Below are 12,972 nucleotides of genomic sequence, written 5' to 3' on the forward strand. Positions count from 1 at the left end.
AAGACTCTAAAGCTCAAAGAGGCAGAACAAAATCTCAACAGCAAATCAAATCTACAAGGTTTTTGAAAACACAGTTGAAACAGAAATAAGTGATGTTTTTAACTTGTTTGCTTCAACTATTTGCTCTGTTCAGAAATACACCAATTGTTTCACCCGCCTGTCTACCTCCCCTCTGAGAGCCTCCCCCTGCAGGGCCCCTCTCAGTGGTGTCCCCAGACCACCCCTGCTCCCAGGGTCACTAGCTGTGTGTGTCGAGGGCCCTGTGTTAACAAAGCCAGTTGGAGCCATTCCCAGGGCTATTCAAAAACTGGAGGGACCATGGCAAACAAGAGAGAACGCGAGCGCACACACACACACACACACACACACACACACACACACACACACACACACAAAACTAAACAAGGATGTCGTTCTTCTTCTATCCATAACATTGCATTTATTCATAATCATTTACAGCTTGTAATTGTGTGATTCCAGTAAACAATTTGTCTAAACATGTAAAATATGCCAATTGATAGCAGCACGATAAGAGTCATAATCATACATGAAGATCAGGTTATGATGTAATGGAGATATCTACAAAACCTTGAGAAGTTTGGTACATATTACCCTCCCCTGCATATTTATTTGGACAGTGAAGCTCAAATCTTTCATTTGGCTCTATACTCAAGCATTTTGAATATGAGGTAAAATGTTTCATATGAGGCGACAGCACAGAATTGCACCTTTTATTTGTAGGTATTTTCATACATATCGGTTTTACCGTTTAGAAATGAAAGCACTTTATGTACAGTGAGGGAAAAAAGTATTTGATCCCCTGCTGATTTTGTACGTTTGCCCACTGACAAAGAAATGTTCAGTCTATAATTTTAATGGTAGGTTTATTTGAACAGTGAGAGACAGAATAACAACAAAAAAATCCAGAAAAACGCATGTCAAAAATGTTATAAATTGATTTGCATTTTAATGAGGGAAATAAGTATTTGACCCCCTCTCAATCAGAAAGATTTCTGGCTCCCAGGTGTCTTTTATACAGGTAACGAGCTGAGATTAGGAGCACACTCTTAAAGGGAGTGCTCCTAATCTCAGTTTGTTACCTGTATAAAAGACACCTGTCCACAGAAGCAATCAATCAATCAGATTCCAAACTCTCCACCATGGCCAAGACCAAAGAGCTCTCCAAGGATGTCAGGGACAAGATTGTAGAGCTACACAAGGCTGGAATGGGCTACAAGACCATCGCCAAGCAGCTTGGTGAGAAGGTGACAACAGTTGGTGCGATTATTCGCAAATGGAAGAAACACAAAATAACTGTCAATCTCCCTCGGCCTGGGGCTCCATGCAAGATCTCACCTCGTGGAGTTGCAATGATCATGAGAACGGTGAGGAATCAGCCCAGAACTACAAGGGAGGATCTTGTAGTTCTGGGTAGAGCACGGCGCTTGTAACGCCAGGGTAATGGGTTCGATCCCCGGGACCACCCATACGTAAAAATTTATACACACATGACTGTAAGTCGCTTTGGATAAAAGCGTCTGCTAAATGGCATATTATTGTCAATGATCTCAAGGCAGCTGGGACCATAGTCACCAAGAAAACAATTGGTAACACACTACGCCGTGAAGGACTGAAATCCTGCAGCGCCCGCAAGGTCCCCCTGCTCAAGAAAGCACATATACAGGCCCGTCTGAAGTTTGCCAATGAACATCTGAATGATTCAGAGGAGAACTGGGTGAAAGTGTTGTGGTCAGATGAGACCAAAATCGAGCTCTTTGGCATCAACTCAACTCGCCGTGTTTGGAGGAGGAGGAATTCTGCCTATGACCCCAAGAACACCATCCCCACCGTCAAACATGGAGGTGGAAACATTATGCTTTGGGGGTGTTTTTCTGCTAAGGGGACAGGACAACTTCACCGCATCAAAGGGACGATGGACGGGGCCATGTACCGTCAAATCTTGGGTGAGAACATCCTTCCCTCAGCCAGGGCATTGAAAATGGGTCGTGGATGGGTATTTCAGCATGACAATGACCCAAAACACATGTCCAAGGCAACAAAAGAGTGGCTCAAGAAGAAGCACATTAAGGTCCAGGAGTGGCCTAGCCAGTCTCCAGACCTTAATCCCATAGAAAAACTGTGGAGGGAGCTGAAGGTTCGAGTTGCCAAACGTCAGGCTCGAAACCTTAATGACTTGGAGAAGATCTGCAAAGAGGAGTGGGACAAAATCCCTCCTGAGATGTGTGCAAACCTGGTGGCCAACTACAAGAAACGTCTGACCTCTGATTGCTAACAAGGGTTTTGCCACCAAGTACTAAGTCATGTTTTGCAGAGGGGTCAAATACTTATTTCCCTCTTTAAAATGCAAATCAATTTATAACATTTTTGACATGTGTTATTCTGTCTCTCACTGTTCAAATAAACCTACCATTCAAATTATAGACTGATCATGTCTTTGTCAGTGGGCAAACGTACAAAATCAGCAGGGGATCAAATACTTTTTTCCCTCACTGTATCTATTCCCCTCATTTGAAGGTGTCACAAGTACACTGAACAAAAATATAAACGCAACATGTAAAGTGTTGGCCCCATGTTTCATGAGCTGAAATAAAAGATCCCAGAAATGTTCCATACTCACAAAAAGCTTATTTCACTTAAATTTGGTGCACAAATGTGTTTACATCCCTGTTAGTGAGCATTTCTCCTTTGCCAAGAAGCTGATTAAAAAGCATGATCATTACACAGGTGCACCTTGTGCTGGGGGCAATAAAAGGCCACTCTAAAATGTGCAGTTTTGTCACACAACACAATGCCACAGATGTCTCAAGTTTTTAGGGATCGTGCAATTGGCATGCTGACTGCAGGAATATCCACCAGAGCTGTTGCCAGAGAAATTAATTTCTCTACCACTACCAATGTCATTTTAGAGAATTTGGCAGTTTGTCCAACCAGCCTCACAACCACAGACCACATGTAATCACACCAGCCAAGGACCTCCACATCCGCCTTCTTCATCTGCGGGATCGTCTGAGACCAGCCACCGGACAGCTGATGAAACTGAGGAGTATTTCTGTCTGTAATAAAACCCTTTTGTAGGGAAAAACTCATTCTGATTGGCTAGGCCTGGCTCCCCAGTGGGTGGGCCTCCCATGGCTGCCCCCTGCCCAGTCAAGTGAAATCCATAGATTAGGGCCTAATTTATTTATTTAAATTGACTGATTTTCTTATATAAACTGTAACTCAGTAAAATCTTTGAAATTGTTGCATGTTGCATTCAGTATATTTGGACAAATTTACTTATAGTGTATTAAAAGTAGTCAAAACCCACTGGGCAAAAGCTGGTTGAATCAATGTTGTTTCCATGTAATTTCAACCCCAAAAATGATGACATTGTATCAAATGGCATGGCGAAATGTTTTGTTGATTTCACGTTGAATTCATGTTGGTTGACATCTCAACCAAATATAAATCAAAACTAGATGTTGAACTGACGTCTGTGCACAGTGGGAAGTTCAGTATTTGGTCCCATATTCCTAGCACGCAATCACTACATCAAGCTTGTGACTCTACAAACTTGTTGTATGCATTTGCAGTTTGTTTTGGTTGTGTTTCGGATTATGTTGTGCCCAATAGAAATGAATGGTAGGGCCTCCCGAGTGGCTCAGCGGTCTAAGGCACTGCATCGCAGTGCTTGAGGCATCACTACAGACCTGGGTTCGATCCCAGGCAATGTCACAACCGGCTGTGACCGGGAGTCCCATCGGGCGGCGCACAATTGGCCCAGCGTCGTCCGGGTTAGGGGAGGGTTTGGCTGGGGGGGCTTTACATGGCGCTCTAGTAACTCCTTGTGGCGGGCCGGGCGCCTGCATGCTGACTTCGGTCGTCAGTTGAATGGTGTTTCCTCCGACACATTGGTGCAGCTGGCTTCTGGGTTGGGCGGGTGTTCAGGAGTGCGGTTTCGGAGGATGCATGACTTGACCGTCGCCTCTCCCATTGCCTGTTGGGGAGTTGCAGCGATGAGACGAGATCGTAATTGAAAAAGGGGCCAACATTTATTTATAATAATTGCGAGAAAAAAAAAGAAGAAAATAAAATAATAATGGTAAATAATGTATTGTGTCATTTTGTAGTCACTTTTATTGTACATAAAATATAATGTTTCTGAGCACTTCTACATTAATTTGGAAGCTACCATGATTACGGATAATCATGAATGAATCGTGAATAATGGTGAGTGAGAAAGTTACAGTAGAGTAGAGTTGTACTTTTGACTACTTTAATACACTAAAGTGAATTTGTCCAAATACTTATGATACTTTCAAAAGAGGGGACTAGATACATAAAGTGCTTTCATTTCTAAACGGTAAAACAGATGTGTATGGAAACACCCTTAAATAAAATATGCCATTTTGTACCGTCGCCTAATATAAAACATTTGATCTCAAACGCAAAATGCTGGACTATAGAACCAAATTAAAAGTTTTAGCTTCACTGTCCAAATAAATACGTAGGGAAGTGTAGTTCCGTATGTGGAGCCTCATATCTGGCGATTCAGATATTAGCAGAAGCCAGTGCCATAACAACTATGATAAACGGAGTGAGGAAGACTCCGTATTCTACAACCACTTTCTAAAGCAACCAACACTTACTTTGAGGTCTAGACAAATAGCTAGATACAATGTGAAACATGCCAAAATAACTTGAGTTCAGTTGTCGTAGGAGGCATACCATGCATATGACAGCTTATAAAATTAAGACCAAAGTATGTTACCATAGTCATTAGGTACATTATACGACTAACTAGATTGTACAAATCGGGATTAATAGCAGTTGGATGAGCCAGTAAAGGTTAGTAGTGTGGACATCAGTCTGTCAACAGGTGCTGTCCCCAACGCTGCAGGAGAGCCTGACGTACTGTACTGTACAGCTCCCCTCTCACGGAGGGGCTGGCTGCAGATCTGAGTGTCAGCAGAGCTCCAGAGTCAGCAGGACAGACTGCACTGCAGGCTCTGGCACCAGCTCCGGACAGACTGCACTGCAGCACATCCTCTCTCTCCCTCTCTCTCTCTCTCTCGGAGTCCAGACAGACTACACTGCAGCACATCTTACCACATTCTTTCTCTCTCTCTCTGAGTCCAAACAGACTGCACAGCAGCACATCTAATCACATCCTCTCTCTCTCTCTGAGTTGCAACATTTATCTATTAATACAATCCTCTTCTCAACATGTCAGCTATGGTGTCCAAGTGCTTTTCCATCTAATTTAGTAATCACTTGAGCATGCACAGGGTGCACAGGAGGCTGCTGAGGGGAGGATGGCTCATAATAATGGCTGGAATGGAGTGAATGGAATGGTATCAAACACATGGAAAACATTTATTTGATGTGTTGGATACCATTCCATTTATTCCGTTCCAGCCATTACTATGAACCCATCCTCCTCAGTTAAGGTGCCACTGGCTGCCTGTGACGGTGGATATTTATGGAGTGAGAACATTATATTTTGATAGATTTGATGAGTTGATTTCCAAAAGTAAACAAAAATGATAGAGCAGTTTAAAAGCTGTAATTCATGTAGCTATTTGCAGTTACAATGCATGCCAACAGGTTTATTGTAAATGTTTACGTTTCTTTATGCAGTTTATAGTGCTTTAGTATAAGTGTGTGAAAGTATCAAGACATTTGATCTAATATGAGATTAAATCGAATATAAGACTATAATGATATTGTTTAGCGTTACTGTATAAATGTAGTCTATGTTAGCCTACAATAGGACATGTACTGTATAGAATCCCTGCTGGGTACAGTATAATGGGTTAACGGGTATCCAGCGTTTTGTGCCAGGTAGACCTGCACATCATTGGTCCACAGTTATCAAATAACCAATTATTTTTAAATTATATTATCTATCATTTCACATCCAAAATAATTTGTACAATGTTAAAGTGAATAATAAAGCAAATAATAATGAATTTCTTATTGGGTTTGTGAAGAATCATTAACCTGTTATCATTATCCAGTTGATTGCTACATTGTTATTGATGTAATATTGAAATAGAAAAATATATTACCCATGCGCCAGGTCGCAGTTGTAAATGAGAACTTGTTCTCAACTGGCTTACCTGGTTAAATAAAGGTTAAATAAAATAAAAATGCAGCAATTGGTGATCCGGCAACTCTACATTGTATTGTACTGCAAAACACTGAAGTATCTTGTAACTAGAATTCCAAATAACATTGGTAATAGTCTGATTCTGAACTTCTCTGTGTTGGTACAGAGATACTTGGAGCAACACAAGGACTTACAGCGGTGAGATAATCTCCTTATGAGCAGTCTCAGGTTGTGAATGAAAACGTAACAGTACTCCAAGCGTGTCCAACATCTCAATGACCAGAGGCTGAGTGCCAGTAAAAACAGAGAGCTTTGCTCTGTAGATCTGCTGAAAAGATGACAGATATGGAACTGCACTCTCCAACACTCAGTGTCTCTCCTGATACAAAGTTACAGCTTTCACATTCTTGCAGTAAAAAATAACAAAAGCTGAAAAATGAGACAGAGACTCAGGGAGGTGACCTCCTCTCCCACTCTGGCTCTCTGTCCTTGCAGAGATGACATCATCCCTGTTGTACAGTTCATCTTTCTGTAAGTGTGTGTCTTTGAGAACAATATCTCCAACCAAGTAGAGTCTGAATAGAATTTCTGTTCCAGAATAGCTTCATAAGCTGGATGAATCCGTATGACACATGCAGAAAACTGTGATTTTAGGAGTACGTACAGCAGTCTACAGCTCAGGTGCAGTAAAAAAGAACCTAACAGCAACCTTACGATACCCTTCCCACTGACATATGAGCCCAAACAGATAGATACATGCTGAGCTCAGTTCCTGACCAGCAGTGTATTCTTTCCCCAGTCTCTTCATGTCCTCTTTGGAGGAAGGGCAGAGGAGATTTAACAGTCAGCTTTTGGCTCATGTTACCTCATTAGAACGCACTTACTACATTAAGTAATTCAAATATGGAAAAGTGTAGAAAGATATTCAATATCAATTAAACACTAACAGCAACTGATGTTAAGTTCCAGAAAAAAAGCACTTAATATGAGCAAACTACTGTACAAACCCAGCCTTGTGATCCAGCAAGGCCTGGTTGAGGTCAGAACCTCCTCTGTTACACTAAGAAGGACAGTAAAGGGACAGAGGGCTGAGGGAGGAGGGCTTCCCATGGTCAGGTGTAGAGCTCCTGCCGTCCTCCCTGCAGACAGGTGCCGTTGAGGCCGTTGAGGCGCTGGCTGTCCATGATCTGCAGCACGTCGTCCAGGATGGAGGGGCCCAGGTCCAGGTGCAGGGAGAGCAGGGAGCCTGCATGGGACAGGTAGGGGCGCTCCTGAACCCTGTCATCCAGATAGGGGTCCTGGATACACACATCCTCGTCTGATGAAAACCTGGGGGAGGGTGGGCAGAACTGGGACGTCCTGCTGGGAGACTGGGCCGAGAGGGAGTCCAGGCCTGGGTGATGGGACATCAGGATCTTGTCATCCAGGTGCAGTCGGGGAGGTTTGGGTGGGGGGGGTGCGTTCTGAGGCGGGTGGAGGGCAGTGGGGGGTGCAGCGGTGACGGGCAGGGTGATGGCCTGCACTGCTCCAATGACGGGCAAAGAGAGGGCATTCTTCAGAAGGGGGGAGCTCTCTGAGGAGGCCGTGTGTCCGCTGACGCTGGCAGTACGGCTGAACTGGAAGGGTTCTGCGTACATGGAGGAGCGCTGGGATAGGCTGTGGCCCTGCTGCCCAGGGAGCAGGTGGAACTTCCCCTCCAGGAAGGACAGGTCCCCAAACAGGTCGTCCTCCCCCCCGCCGCTGCCGATGTGGATGGTGTGGCGGAAGTCCCCCAGCGGAGGACTGATCATGTCCGAGGAGAGGATGTCCCGCAGCTTTTCTTTCTTGCCCTTCCTGCTCCGCCGCTTCAGGTAGATGGGCGCCTTGGTGGACATGTCTGGAGCCCTCCCTGGGCAGCAGAGACTCAGCTCCTGCAACAACGTGAGGGGTGGTGGGGGGGAGAGGAGGCTGGGCAGAGCTCCTCTTTGAATCAGACACAGGAAGAAGGAGAGGGAACCAGGCTGGCTGGCTGAGCTGAGCTATTAACAGTCAGGCCTGGTGCTCAGGGAGGACTGCTACTTCTGCAGCCAGCTTTACTGATCCATAGTCCCAAACAAAGTCCACATCACTCTCTTGTAACAAAGCTTCACAGTGAGTAAGAAGTGGGGTTGGCACGAGTGTTGGAGAGGTTTCTTAGTGAGGTCCGCTCACCGTGTCCACGGCGTCAATCACCTCCAACTGTGGAAACAAGCAGAAGAAAGCCATTCGTTTTATATTCTATCATAAAACAGTTGCTCTAAAATGCATGCTATATAAACATAGAGGAATAATATTCTTTCATGATATTACATCACATCTTATGTTCAGAAACATAATTTGTATGGAAAATAAACACTGAGGTGTTGAAAACAACCATGACACATTAGAACCCAGAGACCCCTTAGGTCTAGTTTGATAGAGTTGAGGTGTATCCATCGTATCATAACAACAGGACATAAAATAATCACTCAGTCTATTGTTGTTGGCAATGCAGCATGGGAAAAAGGCTTTTCTTATTTGGTGAATGCTGGAATGAATGAATCCGGATCCACTGCTGAGGAGTGATGGGGAGATATGCGAGTGTGAACCTGTGAATAAGAGAGGACACTTTCAGTAGCATGCCCTGAGGACAAGAGAGATTAGTCTGGTTTAAACCTATTTAGGGAGCTTTAGTGAGGCAGGTGTGTGTGTCAGGCTGGCAGACGGCAGTTCTGATGGAGGCAGATTAAAGTGCTGCCGCTGCTCAGTGAGGGCCTTGGCCCTGGGGGCATGACAGGCAGGGCTTGGCCAAGCAGAGCAGGAGAACCTATGAGAGAGAGGGCATGACTTGACACTAACTCAATGCTATTAGGTTACAGCTATGAGATAGGGATAGCTATACAGTAGCACCACTGAGTGCACAGGAGGAGCTTGAGCCTCAGGCACTCACAGAGGATTTACTTTAACGTTCGCTGTCAGCTACTGTGCACATAGATCACTCTGCAACAAAAACAAAACAACGCCTCCCTTCTGCCAGCATACGGAACACAATACCTGACCTCAACATGTATGTCAAGTAAACAATGGTACTACTGAATAAAAGCCACAAAAAGGTACCAGAGGGGACAATATGATGTCACATGATGTCAGGGCTATAGAGCGAGAGGAGCTGGTCGAACCAACTTGATTGAGGAGCTGCTGAACCAGAACAGAGTGCATTCTGGGTGGGGACAGATAGCACAGATACACATTGTTAACTAACAGAGAGAGAGAAAAAAAAGTGAAAGAGTTTATTTTCCCTTTGTACTTCAACTATTTGCACATTGTTAAACCACAATACATAGCTAATAATATAACATTTAAAATGCCTTTATTACTTTGAAACTTTTGGGAGCGTAATGTTTACTGTTAATTTCTGATTTCTTAAATGTTTTGCTTTGGCAATGTGTGGGGGGGGGGGCTGCAGAGAGACCAAGAGAGAGAGGGTAGCAGTGCCAACTAAATCACTGGTCTGTGGAGATAATGACAGACAGGCAGACAGACAGACAGAGACACACACACACACACAGACAGAGAGAGAAAGAGAAGTAGAGAGAAGCGCCTCATCTCCTAGCTGCACTCTACTCTGTTTGGCCACAGTGAAGGAGTCTCTCTCCGATGTGCCAATGTGGACCCAGACTGTGTACGTGAATACTTTGCAACGGTGTAAAGGACATAATCAATCTAGTTCATTCAAACGAGAAGGGTAGAAGACGCATCAAGATGATTAAAATTTAATAATGCAGTAGCATACTTATCACTGAAAAGGTTTGGACAAAACAACATTGTAATGAGATTCTAGCCTTGTCGCAGATCCTTTGTCGTGTTCGTGTGGAAAAGCTATACATCTGCCGACCAGACTAATGAAATTACTTTGCCTCCATAAAATGTATTTGTCAGAGTTAACTAATCACTCTTATCAAAGGTCAATAGTATTCAACCCTTGTAACAGCGGGTTAGAAAATACTTATACACATACTGTGTTAAAATATCATGTATGTTTAACACAACAAAACACATTCTCTCTTTCCCTTTCACATAGGCCTACTCACTCAAACATAGTATGCACGCACATGCACACTCACAGAGAGAGAGCGCATCTCTTGCACATAGTAAGCAGTATCCCAGGCCTGTCAGGCACATTTAAAAGAATACTTCAGTGCTTCGTCAACATAAAGCAGCCAAGACCTTGGCAGACCCGTGGGATTAAAGAGACTGGTCATGGTCACATTATATTAATTAGGCTTTTTTTTGCACCGGTTCAGACACAAAGACAGACGACTGATCAAGTGCAACCGTCTGGGAGGCCAGGGTGACCACCAGGGTCGACATTATACCACAGATACAGCAACTGGCACAGTCAGCCAAGAGCCAAAGCTGAAGGACAGCTTCCCTGAGCCGTTACTTCAGTCACATTGGCCATCTGAGTTGTGTGTGATACCACTGTTCTCCTTATCCAAGGTGATGAAGGAGCCAATGTTGTGGAGACAGTCTTTGATATGCCCTGCTTTTCTCTGAGAAGCAACCAGAGTTTGACCATAGAGGAGCCACAGCAAGGAACAACAATGGAATAAATAGATCGGAGACACACACGTGGTTCCCATTCCAGCCATTACAATGTGTGCGTCCTCCTATAACTCCTCCTCACCAGCCGCCACATATATCTTCGTTTCCAGACATTTTATCATGAATTGTATTTTCCTCTTTTTCGTAAATTCAGTTCCAGTTTCCACAAAAAGTGGGGAAAACACAGGCAGAATAAGATTAAACTGAGAACCTTACTGAATACTGAAGCACTTTCAAGGCACTTTCAAGCAGGTAAAAAAAATACACCGGAAAAATAAACATAGGAATCTGAAGGGTATGTTTTGACATGCCCCTTTCATATTGTCCAAAAATGTATAGCTTCTTGTGTCTCAACTTGTTTCCCCAACACGCAAGATGAGAGCTGAATCCATGAAATGACCAGTCTTTGTAAGCCAGTTCCTAACTGCCACAGCTGAGATAGAACAATGCTTGGTGAAGCCCTTGAAAAGCTTGTTCATTTGTTAGATATTGCATGGGACATACTGTCACAACATGTTTGACCCAGGCTGTCATTGAGAGAACTCACACAAAGAGCACTGTCAGAGGTGTAAGGAGGACATTGTTCACCCAGAACATACTGTTGACTACAACCGAGTGCTTTTTGGAACAATGCTCGCAGTGTCACCATTCAAATTACTCTGTCACAGGAGGCCAGTGAGAGACAACAGGCCTCAACGGCTGAAGGGATGATCATGTCATTCAGAGTTTGAAAGGATTTCACTGCTGCAGGGCTAGAGAATTATGGTCTGCTTGAAAGAAGTCTCACAAGCCACTCTTGAAAGTGATTATAGATCTGGAGCTGAAAGTTTTTTGGATGGTATTTTAGATTCCTTTCTCATGATACAAACAGAACCCTACAGACACTTATTTCAAAAATCCTTACCTATTAAGGATAAATTAGGGAATGCTCAGCTAGGGTAGGAAAGGGGTGTGAAAGTGTGATGCTTGGTAAACAATAATAGAACAGTATAATTTGCACACTACCCAAAATCCACCTCTGTCCCAAGAAAAGGACACGTTTCTATCAACACATATTTCCTCAACAAATACAGGACAAATGAAGAGTAAATTCAGATGAGCAGAAGGGAACAGGTCATTCTCAATGATGATTAATGATTTTCTAGATTGTTAGAAATGTTCCCTAATATCTAGAATATCATTTTTAATAGAGGTGTGCTGCTGTATAACAAAACACGCACAAACTCCCTAAGGGGTTGACTAATAGGCTAACAGAAATGTGGAATCCTCATAAGATATGAGTCCAATTTGGTCACATGAAACATTGTCAGTAAAACTCTCCTGACTTTTGATGAAGCAGAGAATTTCGGAGGACGATTTTCCGCAGTACCCCTCCTATTCACCTATTTCTATGATACCTAGGCTATATTTTATATGATTTCTACTCGTTACATCTATCGTAGTTGCTGTGCGCAGCATTCAAGAAGGTAGAATAGATAAGATCCGCTTACCTCACCGATGCCGGATGTCCGTTATGACAGCCCTGACTTTTACCAAAAAGATCGGTCTCCCCTGCGCCCTGCATAGAGCAAGTGTCGGATATTTGAGTGTGCGTAAATAATGTCAGAAGTCCCTGTGCTTTGCGAGCGTAGGTGCCATAGGCTGCTAAAGCGACGATGTGCTGATATCGGAGAATCAGAGATGCGCTACACCCCTTATCGCTTTCTCACTTTGCTTTGACAGTACGCTTAATTAGTGGTGAATAGCTGGAAACTCTGACACTGGATTTCACGCAGAACAATTTTGAGGGCCTATTCCCGAGGGTCCCACAGTGCGCATATCACCTTACCAAACTCCCGATGATTAAAAAAAAACGATGATTCTCCTCAGTGAACATTCCATGAAAGAGCTGTAATCGAGGGTGGACTATATCTCTTCCTCGTTCCTTGTCAGTGGAATCACACACCTCTTTTTGACAGAGGGGAGTTGGCTTTGGAGAGCTATTCATTAACACATATTTGTTTATTTGGAATCCCCAATCAATCATTTGGAACAATGGAAATAGTGCAATCATAATCTCACATGAGATGTTTATTTTGGACTCTTTAATGTGCCTATTATAGAAGATAAGATCGAGAGGAGTGAGTCAAACCATACGAACAGACCAGTAAGGAAGGAGAGCAAAAAAGGTTAACTAATGCTACTGTGCCTGGTGCCCAAATCTGTGCCAATCGTGCATGGCACATTTGGCGGGAAGGAAATCGTTATAGCTGTTCCAT

The 12,972-nt window shown here is 43.7% G+C and overlaps 1 protein-coding gene across 1 annotated transcript; it reads right to left on the reverse strand.

Moving 5' to 3' along the window:
• Positions 1–5,550: 5,550 nt before the first annotated feature.
• LOC311100184 (cdc42 effector protein 2-like) lies at positions 5,551–8,307 on the reverse strand. The gene has a single exon (XM_084140990.1). The coding sequence runs from the start codon at positions 7,984–7,986 to the stop codon at positions 7,225–7,227; it is 762 nt and encodes a 253-aa protein (XP_083997116.1). The 5' UTR covers positions 7,987–8,307; the 3' UTR covers positions 5,551–7,224.
• Positions 8,308–12,972: the final 4,665 nt, after the last annotated feature.

This window comes from Coregonus lavaretus, assembly GCF_964263955.1.
Source record: "Coregonus lavaretus genome assembly, chromosome: 24".
NCBI lineage: Eukaryota > Metazoa > Chordata > Actinopteri > Salmoniformes > Salmonidae > Coregonus > Coregonus lavaretus.

Bases quoted from the DNA above. Each gene is read 5' to 3' on its own strand.
- LOC311100184 (XM_084140990.1), bottom strand. From the start codon at position 7,986: ATGTCCACCAAGGCGCCCATCTACCTGAAGCGGCGGAGCAGGAAGGGC.